Source organism: Chiloscyllium punctatum, chromosome 10, assembly GCF_047496795.1.
Source record: "Chiloscyllium punctatum isolate Juve2018m chromosome 10, sChiPun1.3, whole genome shotgun sequence".
Lineage (NCBI taxonomy): Eukaryota > Metazoa > Chordata > Chondrichthyes > Orectolobiformes > Hemiscylliidae > Chiloscyllium > Chiloscyllium punctatum.
This window is the reverse complement of record NC_092748.1, coordinates 43627371-43647710: the sequence shown is the minus strand read 5'-3', so window position 1 is coordinate 43647710 and position 20340 is coordinate 43627371. Positions and strand designations below refer to the sequence as shown.

Here is a 20340-nt window from a genome sequence, read left to right as displayed (position 1 = left end):
GACTAAAGAAATTGAGGGTTTGGTTAAGAAAATGAAGGAAACATATGTAAGGTATAGACAGGATAGATCGAGTGAATCCTTAGACGAGTGTAAAGGAAGTAGGAGTATACTTAAGAGGGAAATCAGGAGGGCAAAAGGGGACATGAGATATCTTTGGTAAATAGAATTAAGGAGAATCCAAAGGGTTTTACAAATACATTAAGGACAAAAGTAACTAGGGAGAGAATAGGGCCCCTCAAAGATCAGCAAGGAGGCCTTTTTGTGGAGCCGCAGTAAATGGGGAGATACTAAATGAGTATTTTGCATCAGTATTTACTGTGGAAAAGGATATGGAAGATATAGACTGTAGGGTATTAGATGGTGACATCTTGCAAAACGTCCAGATTACAGAGGAGGAAGTGCTGGATGTCTTGAAACGGTTAAAGGTGGATAAATCCCCAAGACCTGATCAGGTGTATCCGAGAACTCTGTGGGAAGCTAGAGAAGTAATTGCTGGGCCTCTAGCTGAGATATTGGTATCATCGATGGTCACAGGTGAGGTGCCGGACGACTGGAGGTTGACAAACATGGTGCCACTGTTGAAGAAGGGCTGTAAAGTCAAGCCAGGGAACTATAGACCAGTGAGCCTGACCTTGCTGGTGGACAAGTTGTTGGAGGGAATCCTGAGGGACAGGATGTACATGTATTTGGAAAGGCAAGGACTGATTAGGGATAGTCAACATGGCTTTGTGCATGGGAAATCATGTCTCACAAACTTGATTCAGTTTTTTGAGGAAGTAACAAAGAAGATTGATGAGGCCAGAGCAGTAGATGTGATCTATATGGACTTCAGTAAGGTGTTCGACAAGGTTCCCCATGGGAGACTGATTAGCAAGGTTAGATCTCATGGAATACAGGGAGAACTAGCCATTTGTATACAGAACTGGCTCAAAGGTAGAAAACAGAGGGTGGTGGTGGAGGGTTGTTTTTCAGATTGGAGGCCTTTGACCAGTGGAGTGCCACAAGGGCCGGTGCTGGGTCCTCTACTTTTTGTTATTTACATAAATGATTTGGATGCAAGCATAAGAGGTACAGTTGGTAAGTTTGCAGATGACACCAAAATTGGAGGTGTAGTGGACAGCGAAGAGGGTATCTCAGATTACAGCAGGATCTTGGCCAGATGGGCCGATGGGCTGAGAAGTGGCAGATGGAGTTTAATTCAGATAAATGTGAGGTGCTGTATTTTGGGAAAGAAAATCTTAGCAGGACTTATTCACTTAATGGTAAGGTCCTAGGGAGTGTTGCTGAACAAAGAGACCTTGGAGTGCAGGTTCATAGCTCCTTGAAAGTGGAGTAGGTAGATAGGATAGTGAAGAAGGCATTTGGTATGCTTTCCTTTATTGGTCAAGAGTATTGAGTACAGAAGTTGGGAGGTCAAGTTGTGGCTGCACAGGACATTGGTTCGGCCACTGTTAGAATATTGCGTGCATTTCCGGTCTCCTTCCTATCGGAAAGATGTTGTGAAACATGAAAAGGTTCAGAAGAGATTTACAAGGATGTTGCCAGGGTTGGAGGATTTGAGCTATAGGGAGAGGCTGAACAGGCTGGGGCTGTTTTCCCTGGAACGTAGGAGGCTGAGGGGTGACCTTATAGAGGTTTACAAAATTATGAGTGACATGGTTAGGGTGAATGGGCAAAATCTTTTCCCTGGAGTCGGGGAGTCCAGAACTAGAGGGCATCAGTTTAGGCTGGGAGGGGAAAGATATAAAAGAGATACACGGGACAACCTTTTCATGTAGAGGGTGGTACGTGTATGGAATGAGCTGCCAGAGGAAGTGGTGGAGGCTGGTACAATTGCAACATTTAAGAGGCATTTGGATGCGTATATGAATAGGAAGCGTTTGGAGGGATATGGGCCGGGTGCTGGCAGGTGGGACTAGATTGGGTTGGGATATCTGGTCGGCATGGACGGGTTGGACCAAAGGGTCCATTTCCATGCTGTAAGTCTCTATGACTATGACTCTGTGATGAAGTAGACAAGGTTACTGTTATGCTGCTGTAGTTTAGTGACTAAATATACTCACAATTATAGCTTAAAATCAATTTTCATGTCAGTCAACTATCCTTGAAAAGCATCAACAGCCAGAGGGCATCATAAGTGACCATGGCCTGACTCATAACTGTGAGGCAGAAAGGCAGTGGCTAGGTTAGACTGGAATGAAGGACTATCGGTAAAGCCTCACCTAGTTTTTTTGTGTTGGTTTACTGGCTGCCACCAAACAGACTGGGAGACCTGGTAGCTCTCAGTCAGGAAGACAATTACAGGCCTGTAAGGCTAAGGTAGGATGGGTTGGATGATGTGGGGGAAGTGGGTGGCTGGTATTTTGGGCAAGGATCTCAGGTCACAAGAAATAGTTGAAAAGGAAATTGCAGTCTCAGAGTGCGACTTGGAAGTTACTGCTCTGGTGCATGCCAAGACAGACTTTGATTGCGCCTCAGTGACAGTCTAGCCCAGATACTACAACTATACACAATCTCAACATTATTTTGGCCTTTATTCGCAATACAAAAAATAGCTGCCATTACTCAGAGTCAAATGATGAACTTTGGGATTCCAGGAAAATGGGTGGCAATGTATTTATGGCCAATTTATATCATGTCCAATTATTTATTTCTTGTGGAAAACCCTTGTCAACAAGTACATACATGAGCAGATACTGCAGTGAGATGTCAATGCTTTTCTTTGGGATTTTTCCAGAAATTGACCCTGACCCAAGGAGCTTTCAGCTTATTTGTATGTCGGATTGTGGCATACTCAACAATTTGAAAGTGTAAAAGATATTAAGTGGGTGGATTACAGAGTAAGATAGTATTTGCAGCACAGTAACAAGTCCAACAGATCCACATCTATATCACAGTAACAGAATATTCCTCCCTTTTTCATCAACCTTAATCATCCTATACTGAAAAACATCAGAAAATGAGAACCAGTTAGGAACAGATGCAATTCAAAATTGAGACTGCTGTGCCATTTAGTGCGTTTAAGGTTGAACATCAACCTCAACTCAATGTTCTGGTTCACTCTACATAGCCTTCATTCCTTGAGAGATCAAAAATGTATCTATTTCAGCCTTAAACATATTCAAATATGGAATATCAATAATTCTGTGGAGAGATGAATTCCAAAGAATCATAAATTTATGAGTGAAGAGCTTTCTTGTCACCTCCATCTTAAATAATCTGTCCCTTATTCTAAGAGGGTGCACACATGTCCAGTGTTGGTAAAAACAATGACTGCAGACGCTGGAAACCATATTCTGGATTAGCGGTGCTGGAAGAGCACAGCAGTTCAGTCAGCATCCGAGGAGCAGTAAAATTGATGTTTCGGGCAAAAGCCCTTCATCAGGAATAAAGGCAGTGAGCCTGAAGGGTGGCCACCCTTCAAGCTCTCTGCCTTTATTCCTGATGAAGGGCTTTTGCCCGAAACGTCGATTTTACTGCTCCTCGGACGCTGCCTGAATTGCTGTGCTCTTCCAGCATCACTAATCCAGAACATGTCCAGTGTTCCCCAGCCAAGGGATGCATTCATACCAAAGGGCCAAAATGCACAAGACAGGTGGGACAATTTACTTTCAAAATCCCCAAAATACCTGAGAGAGTTCAACCATAGGGATGACCAATCAGTGAAACTGTGAACCATGAGTAGACCAGACAGAGGAAAAGCTGCTCCTCCCTTCCTGAGAACTGACTAGCAGGCTCCCATTGCTTCTTTATGCTCTCCTTTGCCTTACAGCCTGTCCCCAGAAGGCTTAAAAAGTCAAGGCACAAATTTTGAAATTGTTCTTCAGATGCCCAGGTCTAATCAATTCACATAAATAGTGAGAAACAACCATTCTGACATTAGTCCTTGTGGATGCTTGCCAGTTTGAGCAAGTACTCTTAACTCCTATTCCATGTTTTCTGTTTTTGTTTTACCCACCTTGATGCACTTGCTTCTACTCGTACCCTAACTCCATGTGTTCCAAATTTAGTTGTCAGTCTACTTGATCTTATCAAAGGTCTTTCAAAGAAATCCAAATCTATTACCTTACCCTTGACGACTCTCTTGTTACCTCTTCAGAACAATTTAATAAGAATGTTCAAGAATGGCCTTCCACTTTACAATTTTGCTGACTTGGGAATCTAGGACTTGGAGGGACAGTCTTAGAATAATGAAATCAACTTTGAGAGATGAGGGATATTTCTTTTCTCGAACGGTTGCATTTCTTTGAAATTCTCTACTCCCAGAAACTTGTGAGTGCTCCATCATTGAATATATTGAAAGTTGAGACAGGCAGTTTTTTTTTATCTCTCACAGTATCAAGGAATTTGAGGAGTTTAGGTGAGAAAATTGAGTTGAAGCCAATGATCAGCCAATATCATATTAGAAGGAGTACCAAGCTTGACAAGTTATTTGGTGTACTCCTGCTTCTGATTCACATGTTCTCAGTAATTATCTCCCCACTTTCTATATTCAATTGTTTTATATCTCTTTTTGATCTTTTCCAATGTCATGCTTATGGATAACTGCACTGTGCAATTTCACAATATCATACTAGATATGTAAGTAACCCTTTTTGTACCTCCAAACAATCTATTGATCATTGTATAGCTTCATTAGGCTATTTCTGTGATGGAAATAACATACTCTATGTATTCAGTCATTGAAAAGTGTCACTCACTGGTGGTCCCTTATGCCCTTCTGCACCTCTTGATCCTTGTGAGCCTGGTGGTCCCTGTAAAGTAAACAAAATTATTTTTTATGAAAAATAAATTAAATGTTAGGAATAATATGTATGAAAAAACACATAGGTGAAGAAGAACATCCTCTTCCACTATATCAAGACATGACATTGTACAGGAGAATTTTGAGTGCCATAGGATTGAGGTGATGTTTCCTCATAAACATATTACAATTACCAGCCTTTCTGAAAGACTTCATATTTTTACTTGCCCAGGAATCTAGTTGAACTATTTACATAATCATTGCTTCTTTTACAATTTCTGACAGCTGTTACCTATCTCCCTCATAGGTTTAAGTTAATGCATTTTTTTTATTTCCATTACATATGTAGCAGGTTTATACATTTTTGGATGTCCTGCTGCAAATTAATGGTCCTTTAGAAGCTATTATTCAATGATCTAAAACCAACATTACAATGGTCTACAGGCTCCATGCCAATGAGATCAATCAAATTTCAGCTCATGGTAAAAATCTACAATACACAGTAAACCTCCATCAACTGTTTAATGAGATTCATTTAGCACATTATATTTATTACAGTTTGTTTTATCATTACTACAGTGTGTAAATATCCAATGAATCTCTTTACATTTTAATGGATTGAGATATTGCAGAAAGTTCCAAATTAATATTCCTGCTGCCCAATGTTCCAATAATTTTTAATGTCTCTGAAAAGATCAGACAAATCTCTTGAAATAGGCAAAAACTTTCCTTTTGTTTTAGATAACTGTACTAGGATCTCAATACATTGAAAATAACTCTTTAAAGATTATTACAATCGTGGTCAGAACCACAAATTACTGGTGATGCTTTCAACTTGTAACCACAAATTGAGTTTGTCAAAAGAGGGCTCTTGCTGCCAAATATGGCTGTAGGTGTAAGTTACAGGGCTATCTGGAGAGAATAACCAATGAAAATAGTAACTAAAATGTTAAAGAAACTTTGAATTGACTGGACTGTGATACCTTGTGACCACAAAGATAATAAGGGCTGAAGACCCCTGCTCAATGACAAGCTACTTCCTGTAGATTATATTTCAAACTGAAAATACATGTCATGTTTCTCCCATTGTCAAATACACAAGGAAAGGACTAAAAAGTCAGTTTCAAACTTACTGGAGTACACTAGTGGGACTGAACATTCTTGCATGCTCCAGCCTGCATTTAAGTATTAGTGTGTGCTCTGAAGGTCATAGCTGAAGAGCTACCCCTTAAGGCACACTTGTGTTGCATGTAAAAACTGTCTCTCACTCAGAATACAGCAAATCAGTTGAAAAAGGAAAATAGGATGTTTTATTTCTAATCCATACCAGCCAGTGATGGATTACGAATTCTTTTCTCACTTCGTAACTAGTAAACTCTTGTTAATTCAAGAAAGATTGGCTAAATTATCATCATTAAAAACATAAGTTTATTTGGGTCTAGAATAAAGATATCATTTTAAAGTTAATCTTGTTGCAATAAATTAAGCATGTGAGGGAATGAGAAAAGCGAGCCAGCTCCTCACCACGGAGCTCATCATGTATCCTGGGATATCCTGTCTGCAACCATAACAAATTGGGGAACTTCACTTAGGGTCTGGCCATAATCAGATCATGTATTAAATGTGAGAGAGCATTTCTGCTTTTGCTGCAATCAGCAAGCTGGCCATTGAAAGGGCACTGGATTTCAGAAGTGAAGTTATGGTCAGGGCTCTACTCAAATCAACCTGTACAAACTCTTCCACAAGCCAATGGGGCACGTTGGAAAGATGCTGTGCTGGCTATTTTGTTCTGAGAACTGGTGAAATTTGTCGGCATGGCTGGTATCAATGGAAACAAAATTCAGGAAAGATGTGAAATACACTGTCATCTTACTGTCACCCATCGGATGTAAATGGAGTGTGTGTTAAACTCCAGAAATAACTGGGTGCTTTGTAAGTCTACCTAGCCTTTAGTTAAATATTACCCCATTATCTAATGATTAAATGTACAATGGTTACTTGACACCCAAAGAATAGTAGGGGTCTGAAAAAGTAGAAGAGGCAGAAACTCTTAACTCATTTAAAAGATGTTGCTAAGTGCAGGGATATGGATCAAATGCTGAGCAGTGAGAGTAGGTGGTTGGCTTGGGTTTTTTTTTGGCTGGCACAGACACAATGGGCCAAATGACCTCCTTCTGTGCCATAGCTTTTCAAAGAGCCTTACTCTGTCCATGTGTGAATCGAAACATGTGCAGAGTTCGCTGGTAAACAACATGGTTACAGCTGGAGTCAAGCAGGAATGAAGCAATCTAAACAGGAAATCTGCTAGACTACAAAGCATCAACAAAAGATTAAAGACATTTAAATTTACTAAATGTAAAAAATGATATGCTGTAAAATATATGAGTTACTCCACATCTCAATTCTATTTATTCCATTACTCATGGCATTGCACTGTGCCTTTCTAAAAGTTTCAGCAGAAATTTTCAACATGTCAATAATTCAGCTGCCTTGCTGAAAATAAATGCTCAGACTTAATTTCACACATGATTTTCTGTAATTACTTCTGGTAGCACAAGCTGTCACTTACTGATGCGCCTGGTGGTCCTCTTATTCCAACAACCTGGTATAAACATGAAAAATATCAATCAGCAATAGTAAAGTGATAGAAAATGGTACCACTAACTTTAGTTACACGCTTAATTCTTACTCTTATTGACATTACTCAATCTTTCAGTATTAATATACAGAAAACAGTTACTCAAATGGACAGCTTTGAAAATATGCTGTAGCCAATGCAAATACAAATGGTCAGTCTAAAACAAGGGATGAAGATAAATAATTTTAAATCACTTACTCTGCGGACTTCTCCTGGTTCACCTTTTTGTCCCTATTGAGAGAGCAGAATTGCTTCAGATTGGAAGCACTTTACGATCTGTTTCGACAAATACATTATTCTTGAATTGTAATCCTAAAGTACATAGTTGGAAAATAATTTTTACCTGTTCATATTATCCAATTGTGGTACTGATTTTTAAAAAAAAAATGATTACTTCATGTCACCCTAAAATCCCATACTAACAGGTAAAGCTGTGGGTCTGCTATCCTACGTAATTATTATTATTTATTTCTCTCAGCTTCTACATTAATAGTTTAAACTAAAATAGCTTAAGAAAACAACAAAAGTCAAACTCTATTGCTGTTGCTGCTGCTGCGTGTAGCTCCCCTGCCAAGGCATTTGCCATTGTTGTCTACTTTGCTCTCTGTCTTTTGCCATCCTTTATTGTAGCTTATCTATGACACCTCTGTACAACTATATCCAGGTGCACCCCTCTTGCTGCTGCTCTCCACTTTCTCTATAGCTATTCACCTCAAATCACATGACCTAAATACCTTAGAGAGTTCTTTTTGCTCATGTGCTTTTACTTATGGGCCATGTATGCCTTTTCACTAACACTCATACTTTTTTAAGACAGAGGGAATAAGGTGAAATAAAGATTGAAAATGGTGCATAGCTTTAAACTGATATTTCCTTACCAAAGAGTGAACGTGGTAATGCTGTTTTTTTGCACAATCTTACACCCTGCTAAAGTGGAACCTGTAACTGCTGTAAACTTCTTCCTTTAAGGATCACTAAGAATACCCCAATATCTGAATGAAAACAACATTATCAGGAAGAAAAACATTCTCAAATCTGTTTTTTTTTAACCTTCTCTTCATTCCCTTTTTAATTTCTACCAAAAAATAACAAGTATTTGATTTGCTTTATAGAAACTTGGCTATTAATCTATTAACTGAAAATCAGAATATGTTGGGATGAAATTTGCCTCCAATGATAACATAAAATTAGTATCAGCAAATCTCATTTTAAATCCCACTTGATACTAATTTCTGGCCAAATTTTCAGGATAAGCAATGTAAATTGCACATTCTAGACTACCTACCAAGTCAAAGTTATCTCCCAATATTTTAAAGCAGACTTTACACATCACTATCTTAAAACAATTGCAAAATTAATTGTTGCTTTTATATGTATAGAAATGTTTACAAAATGCTTCTTACCTTTTCTCCTCTTGAAACTGGACAAGAATAAGAAAGGTTTGTGTTAGAATAATGTTCGCGATTATCAATCCATCTTTGCACTTAACAATGCCCAAAACTGCTCAAGGTGGCCATTTAAAATCAGGTTGACCAGTCAGTAAACACACTTTTAGAGTCTAAGACTTGCTTTAGAAATCAGTCGACAAACTCAGCAAAGACACATCACAGAGAATTACATTATAAAGGAATAATATGGAATCAGCTGGGGTCTGGGGATTCAAGGCAAGTGAAGGGTTGTGGTGGGGGGGGGGGATGCAGGATAAGGAGTGAGCTGCTGTAGGGATGGTGGGACAGTGAAGGAGCTGACAAGTTTCTGGTGAGTATAGGTATGACGTTGCTGGTGAAGGTTTGAGAGTGTGGAATACAAGATAGAACTACAGAATCCCTAATGTGTGGAAGCCTGTCACATAGACCCCTCAAAGAGCATCCTGCCCAGATCCACCCCTTCCCTGTAATCCTGCATTTTCCATAACTAATACAATTAACCTATATACCTTTGGACTTTGGCAGGAAACCTGAGCACTCAGAAGTAAACCATGCAGGCACAGGAGAATGTGCAAACTTCACAAAGTCAGTTGCTGGAGGGCAGAATCAAACTGGGCCCTTGGTACTGTGAAGCAGCAGTGCTAACCACTAAGCCATCGTGTCACTCCAGATGGAGGATATTGAAAAGGGCATTAGTTTAAATGATTGCAGGTGATGGGAGATATACAGGAATCTGAAGAACTACGCCAAATTATAAAATAAAAAAAGAATTTGAGCAAACAAAAATGGTCCAATGCTGAATATATAACTATAAAATATTGGAAAACTATCTTAAACATAACTGCCTATGTAAGCAGCATAAAAAGTATTGCAATTGTTTTACAGCCTGAACAAAAAAACATGTTATCAGTTGTGGGATACATTCCTTCTCTTCAGATTGTCAATCATTAATGATTGCACTTGAGAATCATTTTAAAGCCATTGTGAATAGAATCAGCTCAAAGATGAAAAACACTAATAGATTATGTCTATTTCAGCATATTTTTATGCATAACCCCCTCAGCCAGAGATACCAAGCTCAGTGATTGGAATGCCTTTATCAAATGTAATCTAAAAGTGATCAGAACAAAATCATCTCATAAAATTAGCAGATGAGTAATGTCTTATGGCCATTTTAAATATCTATCCATTAATATAATCAACAGCATTTTCAAATGTATTCTGGCTTGCGTATAGATTACGACAAATCTATTGAGAAATTGCAAAACTCATTGAAAACTGTTTTATTTTAATATTTTGTGAACATAGTCTAAAGAATTCAACATGTTAAATCTTTCCTTCTTAATACTTTTCACAAGGACTTACTTTGGCATTTCAACTAAATCACATTTTTTATTCATGACTTAAATAATAACATAGAAAAACATACAATATATACAAGTTTGCTAAAGATGACAAGATTGGTGGCATCAGTAATATTAACTGGAGCATAACATTACAAACTAGCAATGAGAGATTAAGAGAGCGAATCAAATAGTGACAATTGGTCATTTCCTACCAAGTAAGGATATTGTATCTGGCAAATGAGACATATTGTCTTGACTCATCTTATATACTTCAAAAGCTGGTTCTTCTGCTCCTTGGATGCTGCCTGACTGCCTGTGCTTTTCCAGAGCTGCACTCTCGACTCTGATCTCCAGCATCTGCAGTCCTCACTTTCTCATGGAGAATCAGTATGACCATTTCCAAGTATTATTCGTTTTTTTCAACTGTTCTATATTTTGGGTTATTCTAGACCAATAACTAACAGATCTAAATTTGATTTTTTTTAAATGGTGAAGGACAAAGAACATTGAAGGCTGAGGTTCTTAGAATTAACAGCAATTGATAAAGTAACCGCCTTCTGCCAAGCTATGATCGGAAACATCGGAACACATTGTAAAATCAGAGTCAGGCACATGCAAAACATAAGTTCGGAAACACTGTTTCACACAAGCACTGGGAGAACAGTGGATCATTCATCCACAAAAAGCACTGGATGTCATTGCAATTAAGAATTCTATGTCTGAGGGGGACAGGTTTGCACTAGCCATGCTAAAGGCTAGTGAAAGACCATGATATTTCTGATCAAGAGGATAGAGATGGATGGATCAGCCCTGATCATCCTGTATGGCAGATCAGATCTCACTGCCCACACCATTCTTATGTTCCAATAAAGTTTTGTAACAAAGGCTTACTTAACCTATCTGCATATTCAACTTGATCGAAGAAGAGGAAAATCCCTACATCCACGCTTGCAGTTGAGGAATACCATGCAAACTATTCACAGGTTGGATTTTGTCATCACTTAGATTAAAACTAGAGTCCACCCAGCTTCAGTGAGTGGCAATTGTTGAATGTGCAGCTAAACTGAGTCTGATCTTCACTATGTGGTACATCTGTTCCCACTATCCTCTTTCGATATAGGTTAAATGATCTACGGGGTTTGATTGGTTTAATGGGGTAATAGTAAACTACTTACTGGTGTAGCTAGAAGAGGTTCTTATATTGAACAAGTAGTCTATTCCATATTAGCATCTAGTCACAGATTATATTGAAATGTTAGACTTTGTTACAGAGACCAGATGGAGGATCTAGATGTTAGGTTTTATTCCACTGAGATCATAAGCTGTTTCCCCACTAGTCCAAATGATATAACTTTAGGAGGTGGTGCTCAATAATAACCCTTTCAGATGCATATACAACAGTCATTGATGAATTATGCTTCATAATTTTGATAGTTTGAAACAATGCAAGTCACTTACTGTCAGGATACAGGTCTGTTTCACTCGATTGACATATAGGACAGCATTCTCCTATTGGAATTATCTTTCTTTCACAGTCAAATAGTTCGTCACACGTGATTTCATCACATAGTGTTATTCCTTCATCACACACGCAGATTTGACAGGGTTCTGGTTTCCAGACATCTTTGTTTTGGTAGTGGGTGCCATATTGGGTGCAGCTTAAAGGATCTAATGAAAGCAAAGAAAAAGGGAAATCATTTGTAAAATTCACACAAATCATATATGACATAAAACTGCACTGGAGGAAGGAGGTTAATTATTTTTTAGATATGCTGTTTCATTTTGTAGGAAGTCCACAGTTGTAATATTCTTTTTATTGCCTAAAACAACAGGATAATGTAAATGGAAATGTTGTCAGCTTTATTGTTAGAATTAGCCACCATGTGAGAAGGATGAAAGATGTTACTGTCTGGACTTGGCTATCAGTTATTAGAAAGAAACCAGACCTGCAGGTAAATGGTGTTTGATTTTTGAAAACCGTGTCAGATTCTCAGACTGAGAATACAGTAATCAGATGGAATAGTCCTGCAAATGTGAGGTTTTATAACATTTTATTAGATAATCTCATGGGTTCTGCTTAACAACAAGCCTGTTATTAGGGAGACTGCAAGCCTGCATTGAAACCTGCTGTGCCCCCAGCAGTGAGCAAGCTGCAACATACTTATACCTGAAACATCTGAACTTACTGTGGACAGATTTTCTGTCTCACAAACATTTTAGGCAAGAAAAGAGAGAAAGAGAGAGATCTCTCAGCCACAGTACATTTGCGCAAGAGTTCTTCAGGTTAGTGTCCTAAGTCCGAACATCTTCAGTTACTTCATCAATGACCTTCCCTCCATCCTAAGGTCAGAGTAGAAATAGTTATTGATGACTGCACAATGTTCAGCACCATTCATGACTTATCACATACCGAAGCAGTCTGTGTCCAGAAGCACCACGACCTGGACAACACATATTGCTTCGGTATCAGATTGTGCTGATAAGTGGAAATTAATATTTGCATTACAAAAGTTTTAAACAATGACCATCCCCAGCAGAAGCATCCAACCATTATTTCTTGACATTCCATGGCATTAAAATTGCTAAATGACCCACTACCAAAATTCTAGGGGTTACATTGACCAGACACTGAACTGGATGAGCCTATAAATATTGTGGCTATAAGAACAGGCGTTCTGTGGTGAGTAACTCATATCCCCAGTACTTATCCACCATCCACAAGGCACAGGTGAGGTGTGTGATGGAATACGCTCCACTTGCCTAGATGGGTGCAGCTCCAAACAACACACAAGAAGCTTGATACCATCCAGGACAAAGCAGTCTGCTTGACTGACACCCAACTCACCTTCAAAATCTATTCCATGACACAGTGGTGGCATCAGTATCTACTATCGACAAGATTCAAGACTGTAATGTATTGGGTCTCCTATAGACGACATTCTAACACGTGACCTCTAACACTTAAAGGACAACGGCAGCCAATGCATGGAAAGACCACAAACAGCAAGTTCCCCTCCAAACCACGCATTATTCAGACTTGGAAATATATCATTATTCCCGGTGTTGATAAGGTTTCGCTATATTTATGGATTTGGAATAGTTTCCACAACTCTCTAAGACTGCTACCTATAAAAGACTCTACCTTTTATAATATTTATAGTTATAAGAACACTGCATTGCACTATCCTCTTTCTATGATGGGATTGGTTGGCTCAATGACTGGATGGTTAGTCTGTGATGCAGAATAATGCCAGTTCTGTGGGTTCAATTCCTGCAACAGCTAGTTCGGTTTTTTGAAACCTTGGAGGGAATAGATCTGGGTTGGCAGCATAAATGAGTATTTTTGTGGAGTCCCAATGTAAGAGCTTATTGAAGGATGCCTTAGTTTGTGTGTGATGAAGTCATTATTGAAGTGCATCGTTTTGTCTAGTCTCCAATTGAGGATTTACTATGTGTGGTTAATCTTCAATCTAGACATGGCCATATGTCCCATTCATTTGTCTTCATTGGAAAATAATATCCATAGTTGAATATAAATGAAGCTTAATCTGAAATTGTCCGATTTCCATCTACATTCAACTACATGTTTCTTCACAAATAAGATTGTGATGTTCAGAGGAAAGCTTTTCATGCACAGAGGAGATCATAGAATCCCTACAGTGTGAAATCATGCCATTAGACCCAATAAATCCACACCGACCATCCAAAGAGTATTCCACCCAGACTTATTCCCCTACTTTTACCCCTGACTAATGTACCTAACCTATACATACCTGAAAACAATGGGCAATTTAGCACAGCCAATTCACCTAACCTGCACATCTTTGGATTGTGGGAGGAAACCAAAGCACCCAGAGGAAACCCAGGCAGACACAGGGACAATGTGGAAACTCCACACAGACAGTCGCCTGAGGCTGGAATTGAACCCAAACCCCTGGTGCTGTGAGGCAGCAGTGCTAAACACTGAGCCACCACTGTTCTAACTGTACCTCATTTAAACTACCAATACAAATCCACAATCTTTTTTTCTCATTCTTTCAGGACCGTTGAATGATAACATGCAGTGAAGGATGTAAGAAACTAAATCCTGTAATTGTTCACCGATGCTTTAGCCTTGAGGGCCTTTAATCGCACAGCCACAAAAAAATCTCAAATTAATCCTAGAAGTGATTGAAATGTTTGAAGTAATAGCATTTGAAAATACATAAGGATACAATTAATCATTAGCATGATATTCATCTCAATGGAATTTCCTCTTCAAAGAGTTCCATATGTCCAGTATGGTTTGATAGAGTTTGAACGTTTATCTGTACTTTCCAGTGGTATTGAACTAAACTGCTTATAAGGGTCTTGCAGTCTATGTCTAGTCAACAGGTAAAAGGTGAAGTTGCCATAGTCCCAGTGGACCATAGGGCTCCTCTCTCAATTTTTTTTATTCATTCACAGAAGAGGACATCACTGGCTAGGCTGGCATTTACTGTCTCTCTCAGAGGGCCATTAAGAATCACCCATATTGGTCTGTGTGTTGGGCCACATGTAGTCCAGATAAATAAGGATGGAAGTTTCCTTCCCTAAAGGACATTAGTGAACCTGATGGGTTTTCCTACAATTGATAATGGATTCATGGTCATTATTAGACTCTTCATTACAGATTTGTATTGAATTCAAAACCAGAATCTGGGTGGTGCAGGATTTGGACATTACTTGGGTCAACAGTCCAGCATTAATATCATGAAACCATTGCCTGCCCGAGAGAGAGTGAGGGTGAGAAAGACCCTCAGACAAGAGATGCGGTTGAGGAAGAGAGTCCTTTGTGCTGATGTTGGAAATGAACGCTCGCTGTTGGGCATCATTGTGCATCACAAACCAGCTATCCAGTCAACTGAGCTAACAGACAGTCAATGTGACACAGAATGGAGTTGGGGAAAGAAAGGACACAGATGAAGATGGAATTCAGGGATATGAAAGGCCATTTATCTTTCTGGGTTCATAATTGTGGATCCTTGGTTTGGGTTAGCATTATTTTATATTTCAGTGTCTGTGTTCAAAGGTAATGAAATTTCCACAACCAGATTTTATGTAATTTTAAAAGAAGCATTCAATCACAAATGCTACAATTGAAAAATAGATTGGATATGAAATGTTAATTTTACATTCCAAAAAATATCATGCTATTAATTTGCTGGCTTGAGGGTTGTTTAGTTTGAAAGCATTGATTTTGTTGAGCTGCAGTTATGACAAGAAAACACTGATAAACATGGAAACATGGACTGATTGGACTGAAAAGTCTGTTTCTGTGCTGTATGACTCTATGACTCTGTGTTTCCATCTTGCCACCATGTGACAACATGCTCGCACACCCCACTGCATGATAGCGTGTTCCTACACCTGTTATGAAGTTGTAGACGTGTACTGTACCTTTAAGGAGCTGAAACTTCTGGCTGGCACAGAATGTGCTAAAACATTTAAAAATGTAACATTTGGTTGTGAAACAAATAGTTGGAGCTGCATTGCCATGGTACACAACAAATTCAAATTCGGCTAATCAGCTTAAATTATGGCCCATATACCAAAATCCAATCGAATTTTACTGTTTTGGACGGCATCAAACCAATCAGCCGGTCCGATGTTTTGGGTTATATAAAATTGGGTATTTTGAACAGTTTGGGGAGAACAGCAAAGAGCAGCCAAGCACCAACAGACTGCCAACAGAGTAGCTCCCTGAAAGGTACCTGTCCATAAGAAAGTTGTGCAGCAGAAGATCAAAGACAACCTAGAGGAATCTGCAGAGGAAGTTCAATATCCGAAGATGACAACTGGTTTTGAAAATTGATTTCCTGTAAATTTAAGAGGGAATTTATCGGACCTGTAATGTAGAGTGGGAGGTAAAAAGAGGTTTAAGAGAAAGGAGCTATAAATAGTTGTTGTTTAATGCTCTCTTTTGGACTTAAAGAAAAAAATTGTTAATTTTTTCTTTAAGTAGGGATATTTGGGATAGTTCGTTGCGTCTCAAAATTTAACAGATTACAGCGCAAGATGAGCTTTTCTGTGTGTCTGGTTTAAATTAGCACAAGGGTTTATCCCATGTCGTAACATACCTCAGTGAGTGATAACATGTTGTTGGGGGAGGTGATGGTCCAGTGGTATTATTGCTGGACTGTTAATCCAGAGAACTAGGTCATGTTCTGGGGACTTGGGTTCAAACCCTGCTATGGCAGATGGTGCACTCAATATTAGTCTAGTGATGACCATGAATCCAATGTCAACCCCATCTGATTCATTCATGTAGAGAGGAAACTGCCATCCTTACCTAGTCTGGTTACATGTGGCTCCAGACCCAGAGTAATATGGTTAACTCTTAACTGCTCTCAGGGTAATAAATGCTGGCCTAGCTTGCAATGCCCACATCCCATAAATGAATTAAAAACAAAAGTCCCTTGTTCCACTGTAAATGATAATGGTCCCACATTCTATTGCATGTCAGCTTCACCCTGTTGTTAGAGCCACAAAATAGAAAATAATCCATCCAGTCACTAAAGTCAAATCACTGTGCCCGAGGGAACCCCACCACTGGATTTTTCCACACCCTGTTTCTTGTTTAATTAAAGCAATAGGTTCTCCTATCTATTTTCAAACTAGTTCTTTAACAGATGTGCTTTCATGACAGATAGAAAAGGAAAGAAAGGTCAAACTGACATTGTCTCAGATAACATGATCTAAATTCAACGCATTCTCCCAATTTTCTCATGCGATCATTGAAAGCAGGATGACAGCTTAATGCCAAGATGAGAAAGACGTTGAAACACTGTGTGCATGCTCTGAACCTTTGTTTTCATTTTCTGATGTCATGACAAATATTGAGCACAGAATTAAGACTAATGTATTATAAAGCCCTAACATGAATTATGTAAACTTGTCAGAAGATATAGTTAGAAGTGTGCATTTTTGATGGGAAGCTTAACATATTATGTTTACAGTTCAAAATCTAAATTCACACTGCAGCAAGACCTTTAAATAATCAAAATTAATGGTTGGAAGATCATGGGCAGATGTATAATTGAATTTCTGATATATATTTGAGCAGGTGAAACTCCCCATTTGGAATATTGGTGTGGATAAGCGATTCCATATTCTGCAGTTCTGGCTTGCATATTAACATGCAATTAATGTTTATTAAGTTAAACAAAGTGTGGAACCTACCACATGATGAAACAAGCCAAAAATCAGCTTATAAAAGGCCAGAGTATACGACTATCACAGTGTACGACTATTGGCCTTTATCTAATATCCCATAAATTTACACTTCTTTCTGTTGTAAATATTTGGAAGCTTAAGTACAAATACAATTAAATGTAAAGAAATGGAAAGTAATCATTATGAATATCTAGATCATGTATCCCAGCTATAATATAACTTATGAATTCGAGCTCACCTGTGGAAAATGGGATAATGCTATTAAAGCACACCCCAAGACATTGGGTAGACATTGCTTTAGGAATTTAGCACCAAAATGGCTAGGATGCAAAGGAGCAGGTTGACTCATTGAGCTGGAGATGTGGGGCTGAATTTTCCAATGCCACCCACAAACAATCAATCTTTTTTTTCTCTCATTGTCAAGAATCTTACTTTATTTCATTCGCACCGACTTTATCCGCATTTCTTCCAATTGCCCTGTCACTCAGGAACAAGAAAAATTCTGTCATGCGTCATCTTTGCAGTTTCAGTTCTTTTAAAGATCAAGCTTTCCACATATTCTCAGTTTCTCTGAATTGCAGTGGGTCAATGACTGCTCACATCTTCTTAGTTTATTATCTTTCCTAATCCAAGTTCTCCAAAAATCTTGAGGTGGCTCTCGAGTGTCTAATTGCAGTACAATTTGAGTTTTTAATCAAAGCTGGCACCTCCACCAAGCTGCTATAAATACCTCCAAGTCCCTCAACTTCTCAGCTGCATCAAATAATGTTCATGAGCGTCCTTTACCCACTCTGAGCAAGGAAGTGAGCAAGGAAGTAACTCCCCAGAATCCTCATTCTGGAGTCAAGGACATGACAAAAGTAGAGGCAGGGGGATCCTGATGAAGAGGCCAGGGAGGGGGAAAGTGCTCACAGACGCAGAGTTTTAGGGATTGATGTGTTGGAGTGAGGGACCCATGAAGAAGGCACTCAGAAATGTATAGGCTTTCCTACTTGCAAGTCTGCCAACATTGTGATATTGTATCCTTCCTTTTGGATCTGAGTGCACAATTTCAGGTTGTGGAATACTTTGTTAAGCTGCAGTTGAAATATTGTATGCAGTGCTAGGAATGTTATTGCAAAGAAGGCTTAAAAGCAAGAGTAAAGGTTCAACATAATTTCACCAGGACATTGTTAATGGGAGGACATTCCCTAAGAGAGATTTGAAAAGTGTTATTACTACAGTCAAGAATGCTGGATGGAGTCAATTGCTTTATTTTATATTGTAAGGCAGTATTACTGTTACCTGTGCATCGAAATGCCGGTCTAAACTGTGAGTGATTCTATCCACACTGTCTTTGAAGCTAGTTGCTTCTTAACAGTAAGTAAGGCTCTGTAACTCCTTATGTACTATAATATGCTTCTATTTACCATCTGTATACAATAGGTTATCAAACACATTGTTCTAGCATAGTATCCACTAGCCCTCTCTTCACTTGCTCATTCGAGACAGTGTTTTTTCTCTTCCTGATGTCAGGGTCACAAGATCAGTAACATCACTTTTGCACAATTCTAATTTTGTCACAACAGTGAAGAAGAAAATGAGGTAAATATTGATAGATAGTTGTTTAGCCGCACACAATCTGAATGTGGCTGAAAAGTGAGATGACGGTGAACCTTTATCACAAGAACACCAAATTTCAAACTACTACAACTATGATTGACTGAGGAGTTGCCATGGAGCAAGATTTCAGATATTAGAGTCAGCTGATAGACATTGAATGTTAATCGGAACAACAACCAAAATATTTTCAACAACCCTGAATTTTATTGACTTCCCAATTTCACCCATTAACAAAATTATAGAACATAGAACATAGAACATAGAAAATTACAGTGCAGTACAGGCCCTTTGGCCCTCCGTGTTGCGCCGATCCAAGCCCACCTAACCTACACTAGCCCACTATCCTCCATAGACCTATCCAAAGCCCGTTTAAATGCCCATAAAGAGGGAGAGTCCACCACTGCTACTGGCAGGGCATTCCATGAACTCACGACTCGCTGAGTAAAGAATCTACCCCTAACATCTGTCCTATACCTACCACCCCTTAATTTAAAGCTATGCCCCCTCGTAATAGCTGACTCCATACATGGAAAAAGGTTCTCATGGTCAACCCTATCTAAACCCCTAATCATCTTGTACACCTCTATCAAGTCACCCCTCAACCTTCTTTTCTCCAATGAAAACAGCCCCAAGTGCCTCAGCCTTTCCTCATACGATCTTCCTACCATACCAGGCAACATCCTGATAAACCTCTTCTGCACCCGTTCCAGTGCCTCCACATCCTTCCTATAGTATGGCGACAAAAACTGCACACAATACTCCAGATGCAGCAGCACCAGAGTCTTATACAACTGCAACATGACCTCAGGACTCCGAAACTCAGTTCCTCTACCAATAAAAGCCAGTACACCATATGTATTCTTCACCGCACTATTTACCTGGGTGGCAACTTTCAGAGATCTGTGTACATGGACACCAAGATCCCTCTGCTCATCCACACTACCAAGTATCCGACCATTAGCCCAGTACACCATCTTTTTGTTACTCATACCAAAGTGAATCACCTCACACTTACCCACACTGAACTCCATTTGCCACCTTTCTGCCCAGCTCTGTAGCTTATCTATATCCCGCTGTAACCTGACACATCCTTCCTCACTGTCAACAACTCCATCGACTTTTGTATCATCCGCAAACTTGCTCACCCAGCCTTCTAGCCCCTCCTCCAGGTCATTTATAAAAATAACAAACAGCAATGGTCCCAAAACAGATCCTTGCGGAACACCGCTAGTAACTGCACTCCAAGATGAACCTTTACCATCAACTACTACCCTCTGTCTTCTTCCAGCCAGCCAATTCCTACTCCAAACCTCCAACTCACCCTCAATGCCATACCTCCGTATTTTTTGCCTTACTAAAACGCCTTACTAAAATCCATATACACCACAT

General features: G+C 39.2%; 1 protein-coding gene across 1 annotated transcript in view; it reads right to left on the bottom strand.

The window, feature by feature from the left end:
- The window catches only part of col5a2b (collagen, type V, alpha 2b), a 269216-nt gene that overhangs the window by 138175 nt on the left and 110701 nt on the right, over positions 1 to 20340 (bottom strand). Inside the window, exons 2-6 of the mRNA XM_072579023.1 lie at positions 11614 to 11823; positions 8786 to 8802; positions 7581 to 7613; positions 7314 to 7346; positions 4701 to 4754 (exon numbers count right to left, since the gene is read on the bottom strand). Coding sequence (XP_072435124.1) covers positions 4701 to 4754; positions 7314 to 7346; positions 7581 to 7613; positions 8786 to 8802; positions 11614 to 11823 — 347 coding nt within the window. The remainder of the gene's footprint in view (positions 1 to 4700; positions 4755 to 7313; positions 7347 to 7580; positions 7614 to 8785; positions 8803 to 11613; positions 11824 to 20340) is intronic.